This window comes from Trachemys scripta, chromosome 5, assembly GCF_013100865.1.
Source record: "Trachemys scripta elegans isolate TJP31775 chromosome 5, CAS_Tse_1.0, whole genome shotgun sequence".
NCBI lineage: Eukaryota > Metazoa > Chordata > Testudines > Emydidae > Trachemys > Trachemys scripta.
Genome location: NC_048302.1, coordinates 133,976,898 through 133,989,059, shown reverse-complemented (window position 1 = coordinate 133,989,059; position 12,162 = coordinate 133,976,898). Strand labels below are relative to the sequence as shown.

Below are 12,162 nucleotides of genomic sequence, written 5' to 3'. Positions count from 1 at the left end.
CCCAGACACTTTTTAGAACATCTGAACAAAATACGTTGTCCGTTTTTTTCAGTTTTTTTCAGTAAAAAAAAAATATATAGACCTTTTCCCAGTATGTTCTGCTCAGAAAATTTGTGCATGGATAACTCAGCAGTGACTGAAGGCAGAGACACCAAACTTAGCTTGTTTTATAGATCTCATTAAGATTTAGAGAGCAAGCTCAGTTTGAAGAAAGTTGGTTCAGTAGTTTTTAAGGTTATAAGAGCTGAAGGGGGAGTTTCATGCATGCCTAAAAGAATGTTTCTGTCAACCTTTTGGAGTGATCTAAACAATCCTAAAGTGCTGAATAAATTGAGATCCATGAATAAATTAGGCTTGCCTTGAACTAAAATTTGTCTAAAGTTTTGAGACAATTTATGCTTTCAGAGATGGGGGAGTTTGAGATGATTTGGAGTTTGACAGGATTGCTGTGGTTGAGAGCCAACCTCGGCATTTCAGAGCAGCCATGTTTGTGCTGGCCAGGAGCTTGGATGGACAGAATTTAAACAGCCAGATTCCAGCTGGTGCCCTCCATTCTAGCCAACACAGAAGCAGTTCTTACCAAAAACGTCCTAATGCTGCATTGCCTGGAGAGGTGAATGTGTCAGGATCTCGTGAGGGAGTGGAGTTAGTGAAATCAGGGCAGAGAGAAATGGGGATCGCTGGAGAGGAATGAAGAAGAGGGGAGAAGCCCCGTGAATAGAATGGATGATAGCCCACAATGTCCTCTGAGGTGCAGTTGTGGACCATACTTCTTCTCCCAAAGGTGCCAAAAGGGGAAAGGAGACTCCCCTACAGGCGAGAAGGTGGTTTCATGCTAGTTGACGTGGCAGCTGCTTGTGCCATAAAATACATTTCAAAGAAATCAGATTAATTCAAACTGGAGCAGTCCCGGGAGGTTCTGAAAGACCAAGCTGTGATGTGCGTCTGCTGTGAGCTACCCCACTGGCCAGTGATGGGCATGCGAGGTGGGCATGCCACATTACAGCCTCTAAAAAAGGGGATTTCCCAGCACCTCCCCTCCCCCAGCTACTTTCAACTGGTTCTTTTCTGAGATGACCCATAGTCCTTTGCACTTATCCAAAGATGGCACTGAGGGAATCACCACACTGGGGAATGGGCCACTCTGTGAGGTTGAGGAGGACCCGACAAGAGTTGTAAGGCAGGCCTTCTCAATCTGCAGATCGTGATCCCACCCAGGAGTTAGGGGTTCATTACCCCCCCCATTCCTAAATAGTAGTGGGACCACTGGCTGAAAGTGGAGTATTGGTATGGAAAAGGGGGTCCCGATGTGGGCAGGTTGAGAACTACTGTTCTGAGGTAACGGCAATAGCTTATGTTTTTATAGTGCTGGTTCTGCAATTCCTTTATACACTATGGGCTTAATTCTCCTCTCACTTAAACCAGTTCTACCCCCATGTGACCCCCCGCTGACCTCAATGGAGTTACTCCAGATTTACCCCAAAGTGAGAGCAGAATGAGGCCCCCTCTCACTGGGGTGGGACACAACGGCGCTGAGCAGCCATTTTGGACAGGGAGCAAATGAGAACGTCACGTTAGTTTGAAATGGCAGCCGGGATGGCAAGGCCATTCTCTTACGCCAGGAGGATATCACATCCACTCTGTAACCTGAGCGCCCGTCCCACAGGATACCCTCCCCCCAACTGTCACCCCCGGCTCTGGGGAAGAACAGCCACCTGCGATCCAGGCCAGCATTGAGCGCCACACCCAAATGTTGGGGCTGTGTTCAATTGTGACGTGGTCACAGGGGCAGCTTGGATGGCTGAACGAACAGAGGGCAGCGAACGCATGTCAGCCACTTTCCTTCAGGCCGGGCCTTTCCTGGACTTGGTGTTCTCCCCTCTGTCTGAGATGCTCCATCTGCTCTCATGCCTGTTCACCGGGGAACGCTGGGCCACCATCACGCTGCGTGCATGGCAGCGTCATGGCGTTACGTCATCGTAGTGCTGCACGGAGACCCCAATTGTTCAGCACCCATCACGGCACGGCTTTGTGTTAGTCCCTGGGCTTTTCCCAATGAGCTCTCTAGGGTGTCGTAGGCCAAGGCCCCAGGGCTCTGCAGCCCCTCGGTCCAGATGTGCCGACTCTGTGGGTGCACAGGGGCTTGCAGCTCAGACAGACACACCTGTGCTAGTTCTAAAGTAGCCGTGTCGCCGCGGCTGCACCGGCAGCGAGATGAGTTAGGTGCTCTGAGTGTGATCCTGTCTGAAACCGTAGGTACGTACTCGGGGCAGCTAGCGCCCCCTGGTGCAGCTACAGCTACGCTGCTATTTTTAGCTAGCTGGCTCGCTCAGAGCTAGTGTGGGTCGTCTCCAGGAGATGTAGACGTACCCTCAGAGGGGAAAACTCGAGACCCCTCTGCCGAGACATTGGAAATGATCGGACCAGGCACGAGCCCTGGAGAGATCCCAATGGCTCGCCGGTGACAAACTGGCCTGCCCCCGGAACATACACCGACCCAGTCATCGCACACCGGGGGCTTGCCGCTGCACATCCAAACCTCCCCGCAGTTACTGAGGCTGCATGACCTTAATGTTTGGAGAATTTTCCCATCCGCCGCCTCACCGAAGGCGCGAGAGCGAGAACACGCGCATGTGAAAGGGGCTGATTCTCCTCTCCTCCCGCATACGCCGCTGCCCTCCCCGTGGCGGGCAAGGCAGCCGCACCGCACTCAGCTGGTGGGAGACGGAAGGGAATCAGCAGCAACGCAGTAGGTCTGTCCATGCAATGGATTGCAGGGCTGAGCCACTGCCTTTCGTCTGGGATCGTACAGTCAAAGAGCCAGATTTTTCCACTGGTGTAAATCGCCTTTGACTTCAGTGGAGCTCTGCGATTTCCATGGGCCACAAAACAGTGAAAGAAGACATAGAATACCAGGGTTGGAAGGGACTATGGGAGGTCACCTAGACCAACCCCCTGCTCAAAGCAGGACCAATCCCCAGACAGATTTTTGCCCTAGATCCCTAAATGGCCCCCTCAAGGGTTGAGCTCATAACCTTGGGTTTAGCAGGCCAATGCTCAAACCACTGAGCTATCCCTCCACTATCGGTTCATTCCCAGGGCTTTCCCTGTGCCCTCCCAGTTCTCCTATAGGCGAATCTGTAGAGGCAGTGGGATGGTGTTGCTACACACTGTTAAGCAGCTGCTGCATTCCTCCGTAGGCGCATTAACAGCAGGAGGGGAGGTGACTGTATGTTGAAGTCCTGATTTTGCAGTTTCGACTTGTGCCCTTGAGATCAATGGGAGTTCATGAGTAAGGACTTCATGAGCGGGCCCATTGTTTGTAAGGTGCTTGGGGGAAGCCAGGCCATTGGGTTTGTAGATTTAAGCAAAGACTTATTCAGAGCCTGGCCCAGAAAGTGGGAGTTGTTGTTGAATTGCTTTGATCTTCAGTCTGGGAGCATCGGACCCTGACTCTCTCTCTCGTTCTCTTGCAGAAGCCATGACGGAAGCAGTGAGTTCGGGCAGAGATTGCCTGCAGGCCGGGGAGTCCTGCACCAATGATCCCAGCTGCAGCTCCAAGTTCCGGACCCTCCGGCAATGCATCGCGGGCAACGGCGCCAACAAACTGGGGCCGGACGCCAAGAACCAGTGCCGGAGCACGGTGACGGCCCTGCTGTCCAGCCAGCTCTCTGGCTGCAAGTGTAAACGGGGCATGAAGAAGGAGAAACATTGCCTGAGCGTCTACTGGAGCATCCACCACACCCTGATGGAAGGTCAGTCGGGGCCACGTCTCAGCGGGCGGGTTTTCCAAACCGGGTCTTAAAAAGGAAATGTGTGTTGGTGAAACACGCCAGTTCCTGCTCCTTCTAGCCACAGAACAGGATCAGTGCAGGGAGCAGCTGGGCTAGCTTCTTCCCCCCTTGATATGGGCAGACTGAAACCTTCTCCAGGCAAGTTGAGTTGCCATCTCTGCTGAGATGCCCATCTGGCTTGCAGTTAGTGCTGCCTCTGGTGGTGGTTTTTCATGCCCACTCAGATCTCACCTACCCATTTTTCCCAGGTTTCCCACCAGCCACATCTGATGATAGAGAGTTTTGGTTCCTTCAATGGACCAGCAGTGACTTAGACATGACAGGCTCTGCAGTCAGTCGCCTGGGCCACTCAGGTCGGGTCTACGCCTAAATCTTAGGTTGCTCCAACAACGTCACTCGGTGATGAGAAAAATTCACTCCCTGCGCAGCGTAGTTAAGCCAACCCAAGCCCTGGTGTAGACAGTGCTAAGTTGATGAAAGAAATCTTCCTTCGACCTAGCTACTGCCTCTCAGGGAGGTGGATTTGTTACGGTGAAAGAAGACCCCCTCCCATTGCTGTGGTGAGCGTCTACACTACAGCGGTGTAGCTGCAGCGTTTCTAGTGTAGACATGCTTCAGTCCCGCTACCAACGGTATCCAGAATTTTAACAAGTACAAATCAGAGTGGCTACTTCATGCCTCAAGCTAAGGTGAGCCCTGGGCCGGGGGTATGTGTGCAGAGCTGCTACGCCAGCTGCATCAGCTGGACCATTTCATCTTCAAAGCCTTTGGTCTAATTCTGCATTGCCCCCTTTATCTATTATCATTATGACATAGCGCCCAGAGACCCCAGTCAAGCTCCATCATTCTGGGCTCTTCACCGAAAGCAATCCCTGCCCCAGAGAGCTTGCAGCCTGCATTGTAACGACGTCTCTGGGAGTTCCATGTGGAAGGCACTTGGGATCAAGCCCCAAATTCACTCAGCTTCATTTCTCTCCAGTTGTGGGGTGGGGAATTAATTATTATGAAGTGATTTTTCCCAAGGCTGCAGAGAGCATCAGTGGCAGAAGGTGGGTGTTCCTGCCCCCCCGTGCCTGTGCTGACACCACCTGGACACAACTCACACATTAGCACAGGGATGTTGTATTTGTGTTTCCAGCACTGGGAAAGAAATGCAAAACACAGGGGATACTCGGTGTGGTTAAAGCACAGAAACTGGGAGCCAGGAGATCAGGGGGTAATAGATTTATACATTTTAAGGCTAGAAAGGACCATATAGCAATCTCAACCAATGATTCCTGCATCAAGCCCATATCTTCTGGATGAGCTAGAGTTTGTCTGTTTGTTTCATACATCTTGATTTAAAGACACTCAGTGGTGGGGAATCCACCAAAGCCCTTGGTAAGTTGTTCCAATGGTTAATTACCCTCACTGTTAAAAACATCCACCTTACTTCTAACCTGATTTTGTCTAGTTTTAGCTCCCAGCCATTAGATTTTATTATGCTTTTGTCTGCTACATTTGATCCCTTCCCATATAGGTACTTCTACATGGTTCTTTTCCTAACTGTGCTACAGTTCTGCTTTGTCTAAATCTCTTTACTGCTTTGTACCTCAGTTTTTCCATCTGTATAATGAGGCCAATAATCATTATCTAACTCCCCGGTGGCTAAGAGACTTAATCTGTAATATTTGTGTCCTGGGTAGAGATCTGTAACTGGGGAAGTGCAGCATTTTTCTTAAAAAAAGGAATAAACTAAAACTGCTTTTTGTTGAGTTTATATAAATGTTCCTTTCAAGTCAGTGTTGAAGAAATAATGTGGTGTGGGTGACAAAAAAAAAAACAATCTGGGAGTTGTGATGGATCCCAACCTCAACATGAGTCAGCAATGCGACGCTGTTGCAAAAAAACCAAATGCAATTTTGGGTTGCATTAACCGAGGCACAGCAGGCAAGTCACGGGAGGTGATAGTAACGCTCTACTCGGGCCTGATTAGGCCTCAGCTGGAGAACTGTGTCCGGTTTTGGTCGGTGCCGTATAGAAAGGATGTGGAAAAACTGGAAAGGATCCAGAGGTGAGTGACAAAGATGATCAAAGGGATGGAATACAAGACACATCAGCAAAGGCTGAAGGAACCGGGTATGTTTAGTTTGGAAAAGAGGAGATGGCGGGGGGACATGATAGTGGTCTTCAGACACTTGAAAGGCTGCCATAAACAAGCTGGAGAAAAGCTATTCTCTCTTACCACAGAGGGCAGGACAAGAAGCAATGGGTCAAACTACAGCACAGCAGATTTAGATTAAATCTCAGGATAAACTTCCTGACTGTAAGAACAGTAGGACAATGGGACAGACACCTAGGGGGGTTGTGGAAGCTCCTTCACTGGAGGTTTTCAAAAAGAGGCTGGAGCCATCTGTCTTGGATGGTTTAGACACAACAAATCCTGCATCTTGGCAAGGGCTAGACGGCCTTTGCAGTCCCTTCTAACCCTGTGGTTCTATGTTTCTAAACCAAACTCCGTTGAGTTTCCTGCCTGACCGTGTCTTTGGGATGTGTAAGATTTGCGGCGCATGCTCCTGACACTGAATTTCATCCCCACACCCTGCAAATATTTTAGTAAATGTTGATTTAATATTTTTTAAGCGCCCTTATAAAAGTGCACATCAGCAGCGATAACTCTCCCCTGTCAGGCCTGCCAGTGTTTTATGCACCATGAAAATTAAATGAGGAATAAAATGGCCGCTTCCAGCCATAGGCTGCAGAACAGATAGGTTAATAAAATGCTGACAGGAGCAGAAAGCAAAGGTGCCGAGAGCGATGTTTGGATCAAAAGGCTGAGCAGAACAAAGTGAACGGGAAAGGCGCTGCCCAGACCTACCAGCAGCAAGGACCACGTTGCCCATCTCTCAGAAACCTGAGTGCAACTCTTAGGCCGAACCTACAAGGCGCTGAGTGCTGTGATGTGAAGTCATTGGGAAATAAAGGGGCTCAGCGCCTTGCACGATTGGGCCCTTCTTTTGGGTTGCTTGTTGGTTGAGTTCACTGTCAATGAAATCCCCAAAGCAGGGCATTTCCAGGGGCTATTGTGGAGAGATACACAACCCGGGGCTCTGCTTCCATTAGCTATTGTTGTTGTTAATTATCTGTGTTACCCTAGCACATAGGAAACTGTTTTATCACCTTTTACAGATTAGTCCTTGCCAGCAGGGGCGGCTCTATGTTTTTTGCTGCACCAAGCACGGCAATCAGGCGGCCTTCGGCGGCACGCCTGCGTGCGGTCCACTGTTCACGTGGATTCGGCGGCGTGTCTGCGGGTGATCTGCCGCCGCCGGTCCCACGCCTTCGGTGTGCCCGCCACTGAATTGCCACCGAAGCCACGGGACCTGCGGACCTCCCACAGGCACGCCGCTGAAGGCTGCCTGACTGCCGCCCTCACAGCGACCGGCAGGCCGTCCCCCGCGGCTTGCCACCCCAGGCACGCGCTTGCTGCGCTGGGGCCTGGACCCGCCCCTGCTTGCCAGCCCAGTGAGCAATAGGCCAAATGGAGAGTTTCCTTTTTCCCCCTACATATCGCCACTTTTCATCTTCATTTTACGGAATGAAAAATTGATCGTATGAAGGTTTGCATGACAAGTGGCTTAGCTTACGCTGATCTTTCAGGTTACCGTCACATTTGTTGGCTGCTGGGTGATACAGAAACTCGGAAATCAACATGGCTAACAATGATTGGAAGACTATGCTAAAGTTAGTGCTCAGGGGAGGAGCAAACAACATGTGCAATCATGTGTGGCAGCTCTGCAGGTCACGAAGGGTCACCGTATCAAAGCTTGGTTTGATAAACAAGCATCTGAAAATATTAAGAAATGTCAAGTACTAAAAATATTGCTTGGCATAGTCAAAAATTCCGCTACTTTAGGTGTCATCTTCCATGGCCACCGTGAGGTGCTGGAGAGCAGCAAGTGTGGTATTTACCTGACAGACATAATACAACTTTTGCCCAACATATCAGCGACACCAAAATACTTGAGCAAGACAGTTACTGGTGAACTTATACGTCTGTGTTTAGAGAAGTAATTACTAATAGAAACTGTGTAATTATGGGGGACTTTAACTTCCCAGATATAGATTGGGGGACAAACGCTAGTAGTAATAATAGGGCTCAGATGTTCCTAGATGTGCTTGCTGATCAATTCCTTCATCAAGTGGTAGCTGAACCGACGAGGGGGGAGGCCATTTTAGATTTGATTCTGGTAAGTAGTGAGGACCTCGTTGAAGAAGTGGTAGTGGGGGACAATTTGGGCTCCAGTGATCATGAGCTAATTCGGTTTAAAATACATGGGAGGAGTAACAGAATTAAGTCAAAGACTAGGGTTTATAATTTTAAAAAGGCCAATTTTAACAAATTAAGGGGACTGGTAAGGGAAGTAGATTGGGCAAACGTATTAATGGATCTAAAGGCAGAAGAAGCCTGGGATTACTTCAAGTTAAAGATGCATGAGCTGTCGGAGGCCTGCATTCCAAAAAAGGGAAAAAGATTACAAAGCAGGAGATTTAGACCGAGCTGGATGAGCGACCGACTCAAAGGGGCGATTAGGAAAAAACAGAAAGCGTACAAAGAGTGGAAGAGGGGAGGGATTAGTAAAGAAACGTACCTTAGCGAAGTCAGAGAATGTAGAGATAGAGTGAGAAAGGCCAAAGGCCGTGTAGAGTTGGACCTAGCGAGGGGAATTAAAAGCAATAGTAAGAGGTTTTACAGCCACATAAATAGGAAGAAAGCAAAGAAAGAAGAAGTGGGACCGCTGAAGACTATTGCCGGAGAGGAGATTAAAGACAATCTAGGCATGGCGCAATATCTCAATGAATATTTTGCATCGGTGTTTAATGAGGCCAATGAAGGTATTAGGGATACTAGCACCACTACAGAGGGGCATTCAGGATGGGGGATTACCGTATCCGAGGTAGAAACAAAACTTGAATGCCTTAATGGGGCTAAGTCGGGAGGACTGTAGATCAATCTCTAATAATTTTCATATGACTTTACATTGTGCCTCTTCATATAACCTTGTGGTGGGTCTACCCACGTGTAACCTCTGTTTTCATGGAACTTTGTATCAAAGCCTCATTTAGAAACTTTGCATTGCCCTTGGTATAATATTATAGCCCCTAAGGATAGAATAAGATAGAAAAAACATTTCTGTTTGCTAGCAGTAGAACAAGAGCTCTCCCCCCCACACACACTCTTAATCAATTGCCCTGTTGAATGAATGAGGTGTGGATGAGCAAGGCATGAAAGGCAGCACCTCCAGACAGCCTCAACTGTTGGAGAGGGGCTGGGAGCCAGACCCAAGGACAATAAAAGGTGTCAAGTGGGCTCATTAAAGACAAGCAGACATACTGACGGCCTCGGGGGTTAGAAGCAAGCTCCTTCTTTTGGAAACACCCTCTTTGCAGCATTGGGACAACACTCAAAAGAAAGCAGCACAAAGGACCAATGGACACAGACACAGAGTTTGAATCTGGTATAGATTTGCATAAGAGGAAAGCTGCTATAAAAGTGAGGTGTCTTGCAGAGGACCCCGGGTCTCGTCTTGTCAACATGGGAGCATCGATCCGGATCGGCAGAAGCCCGGCTCCACCCCCTCCCCCATCTGGCCAGTGAAGTTAAGGGGAGCAACTAATTGGTAACAACAAGACGGAATGGGTTTGTGTGTGTGTGTGTGTGTGAGTGTAAGTGTAATATATTATATGCATATAATACAGTGTTAATGAATACATGTGTTACTAATAAATGTGGCGTTTTGTCTTATTCCCCCTGAAAAGATCCTGTGCAGTACTTTAAGTACAACAGGACCGGACGATCTTCATCCGAGAATATTGAAGGAATTGGCGCGGGAAATAGCAGGCCCATTAGCGATAATATTTAATGAATCTGTAAACTCGGGGGTGGTCCCGTTAGACTGGAGAATAGCTAATGTGGTTCCTATTTTCAAGAAAGGGAAAAAAAGTGATCCGGGTAACTACAGGCCTGTTAGTTTAACATCTGTAGTGTGCAAGGTGTTAGAGAAAATTCTGAAAGAGAAACTAGTTGAGGACCTGGAGGTTAGTGGCAATTGCGATAAATTACAACATGGTTTTACGAAGGGCAGATCGTGCCAAACGAATCTGATCTCCTTCTTTGAGAAAGTAACGGATTTATTAGATAAGGGAAATGCGGTGGACCTAATATACCTGGATTTCAGTAAAGCGTTTGATACTGTACCCCATAAGGAATTATTGGTTAAACTGAAAAACATGGGGATCGATATGAAAATCCAGAGGTGGATAAGGAATTGGTTAATGGGGAGAATGCAGCGGGTCATATTAAAGGGTGAACTGTCGGGTTGGAGGGAGGTTACTAGTGGAGTGCCTCAAGGTTCGGTTTTGGGACCCATTTTATTTAATCTATTTATAACTGACCTCGGAACCGATTGCAGGAGTGGGCTGATAAAGTTTGCGGATGATACGAAGGTGGGAGGCGTTGTAAATTCGGAGGAGGATAGGGATATCCTGCAGGGAGACTTTGAATGAGCTTGTGAATTGGAGTATCAGAAATAGGATGAAATTTAATAGTAAAAAGTGTAAGGTGATGCATTTGGGGATGACTAATAAAAATTTTAGTTACAAGATGGGGACGCACTGGTTAGAAGTAACGGAAGAGGAGAAGGACCTAGGGGTCCTCGTAGACCGCAGGATGACTATGAGTCGACAATGCGACGTGGCGGTGAAAAAAGCCAATGCTGTCTTGGGATGCATTAGGCGAGGTATATCTAGTAGGGATAAGCAGGTCCTGCTTCCGTTGTACAAGGCGCTGGTGAGACCTCATTTGGAGTACTGTGTGCAGTTCTGGTCTCCCATGTTTAAAAAAGATGAACTCAAACTGGAACGGGTGCAGAGAAGGGCCACTAGGATGATCAGAGGAATGGAAAACCTGTCGTATGAAAAGAGACTAGAGGAGCTTGGGTTGTTTAGTCTGACAAAGCGAAGGCTGAGGGGGGATATGATTGCTATCTTTAAATATATTAGAGGGATTAATACGAGGGAGGGAGAAGAATTATTCCAGCTTAGTACTAATGTGGATACGAGAACGAATGGATATAAACTGGCCGTGGGGAAGTTCAGGCTTGAAATTAGACGAAGGTTTCTGACCGTCAGAGGGGTGAAATATTGGAACGGCCTTCCAAGGGAAACGGTGGGGGCGACGGACCTGTCTGGTTTTAAGATTAAGTTAGATAAATTTATGGAGGGAATGGTTTAATGGTAAAACATAGTAGTCAAGGAAAACCAAGCAATGGTAGGTAAATTGTATAATGGTTGACAGGGGTCAGGCTGGAGACTCTTGCCTATATGCTCGGGGTCTTACTGATCGCCATATTTGGGGTCGGGAAGGAATTTTCCTCCAGGGCAGATTGGCTGAGCCTCTGGAGGTTTTTCGCCTTCCTCCGCAGCATGGGGCAGGGATCTCTAGCAGGAGGGTTTCTGCCGATTGAAGTCACCTAAAACAGGATTGGGGACTTCAACAGCAGAGTCCAGGGAAGGGGTAGGGACGGTTTTATGGCCTGCAGCATGCAGGGGGTCAGACCAGATGATCATAATGGTCCCTTCTGACCTTAAAGTCTATGAGTCTATGAGTCTATGAGTCTTTTAGCAGGTGGTGCATACTTAATATCAGCAAAGAAGCTATGTTTTTTTTATTGTCATTGTAGATGAAGTCATGTATATTAGCCATGTTGATCAAATGGCCATTTTGCTTCGCTTCGTTAATGTTGATTGTGTCAAAGGAGTGGCAGATATAAAAGAGCAGTTTGTAAGCTTTGAGCAGTAAGTGAGGCAGATGCTGCATCCTTGTGTGACCAGTAATGTTTTATCCTGCAAATATGGATTAAACGCCAAATAGATGTCTGGACAGGAATAGGATGGTGCCAGTGTATGGCCGGAGATCATGGAGGATTGCAAGCAAAAATGAAAGAATATCCTTCAGGCAGGGGAGACAAAGTGTGGGCACCATACATCCATTGCCCAGCACATCACATTAACCTAGTTTTGGCACATGCTGCTGAAGGTAAGGCCAGTCCAGATCTGAAGGTTTTCTTCACAACTTTGCAGGAAATATATAAATATCTCAGAGACTCTAACCATCGATGGGAAAAATTAATGATTAAGTCTAAAGAGAATCTTTATCTTCTTTATCTGTATCGTGCTTGAGAGAGTACAGCTTTGCAAAAGGAAGAGGAGATAATGATGCATTTCAAGCCCCCCACAGAAGTTGACAGGATTGATGCAGCCGATGAAATTGAACACGCTTCTGAAGAATGAAGGAGACCTTTACATCTAAAGCTACGCTGCAAGTCTA

The 12,162-nt window shown here is 47.9% G+C and overlaps 1 protein-coding gene across 1 annotated transcript in view; it reads left to right on the top strand.

Moving 5' to 3' along the window:
- GFRA4 (GDNF family receptor alpha 4) overlaps positions 1–12,162 on the top strand; it is a gene marked incomplete at its 5' end in the record, with an annotated part of 147,423 nt that overhangs the window by 90,798 nt on the left and 44,463 nt on the right. The window contains 1 exon segment of the mRNA XM_034772806.1: positions 3,477–3,755. Within this exon segment, the coding sequence (XP_034628697.1) occupies positions 3,477–3,755 (279 nt within the window).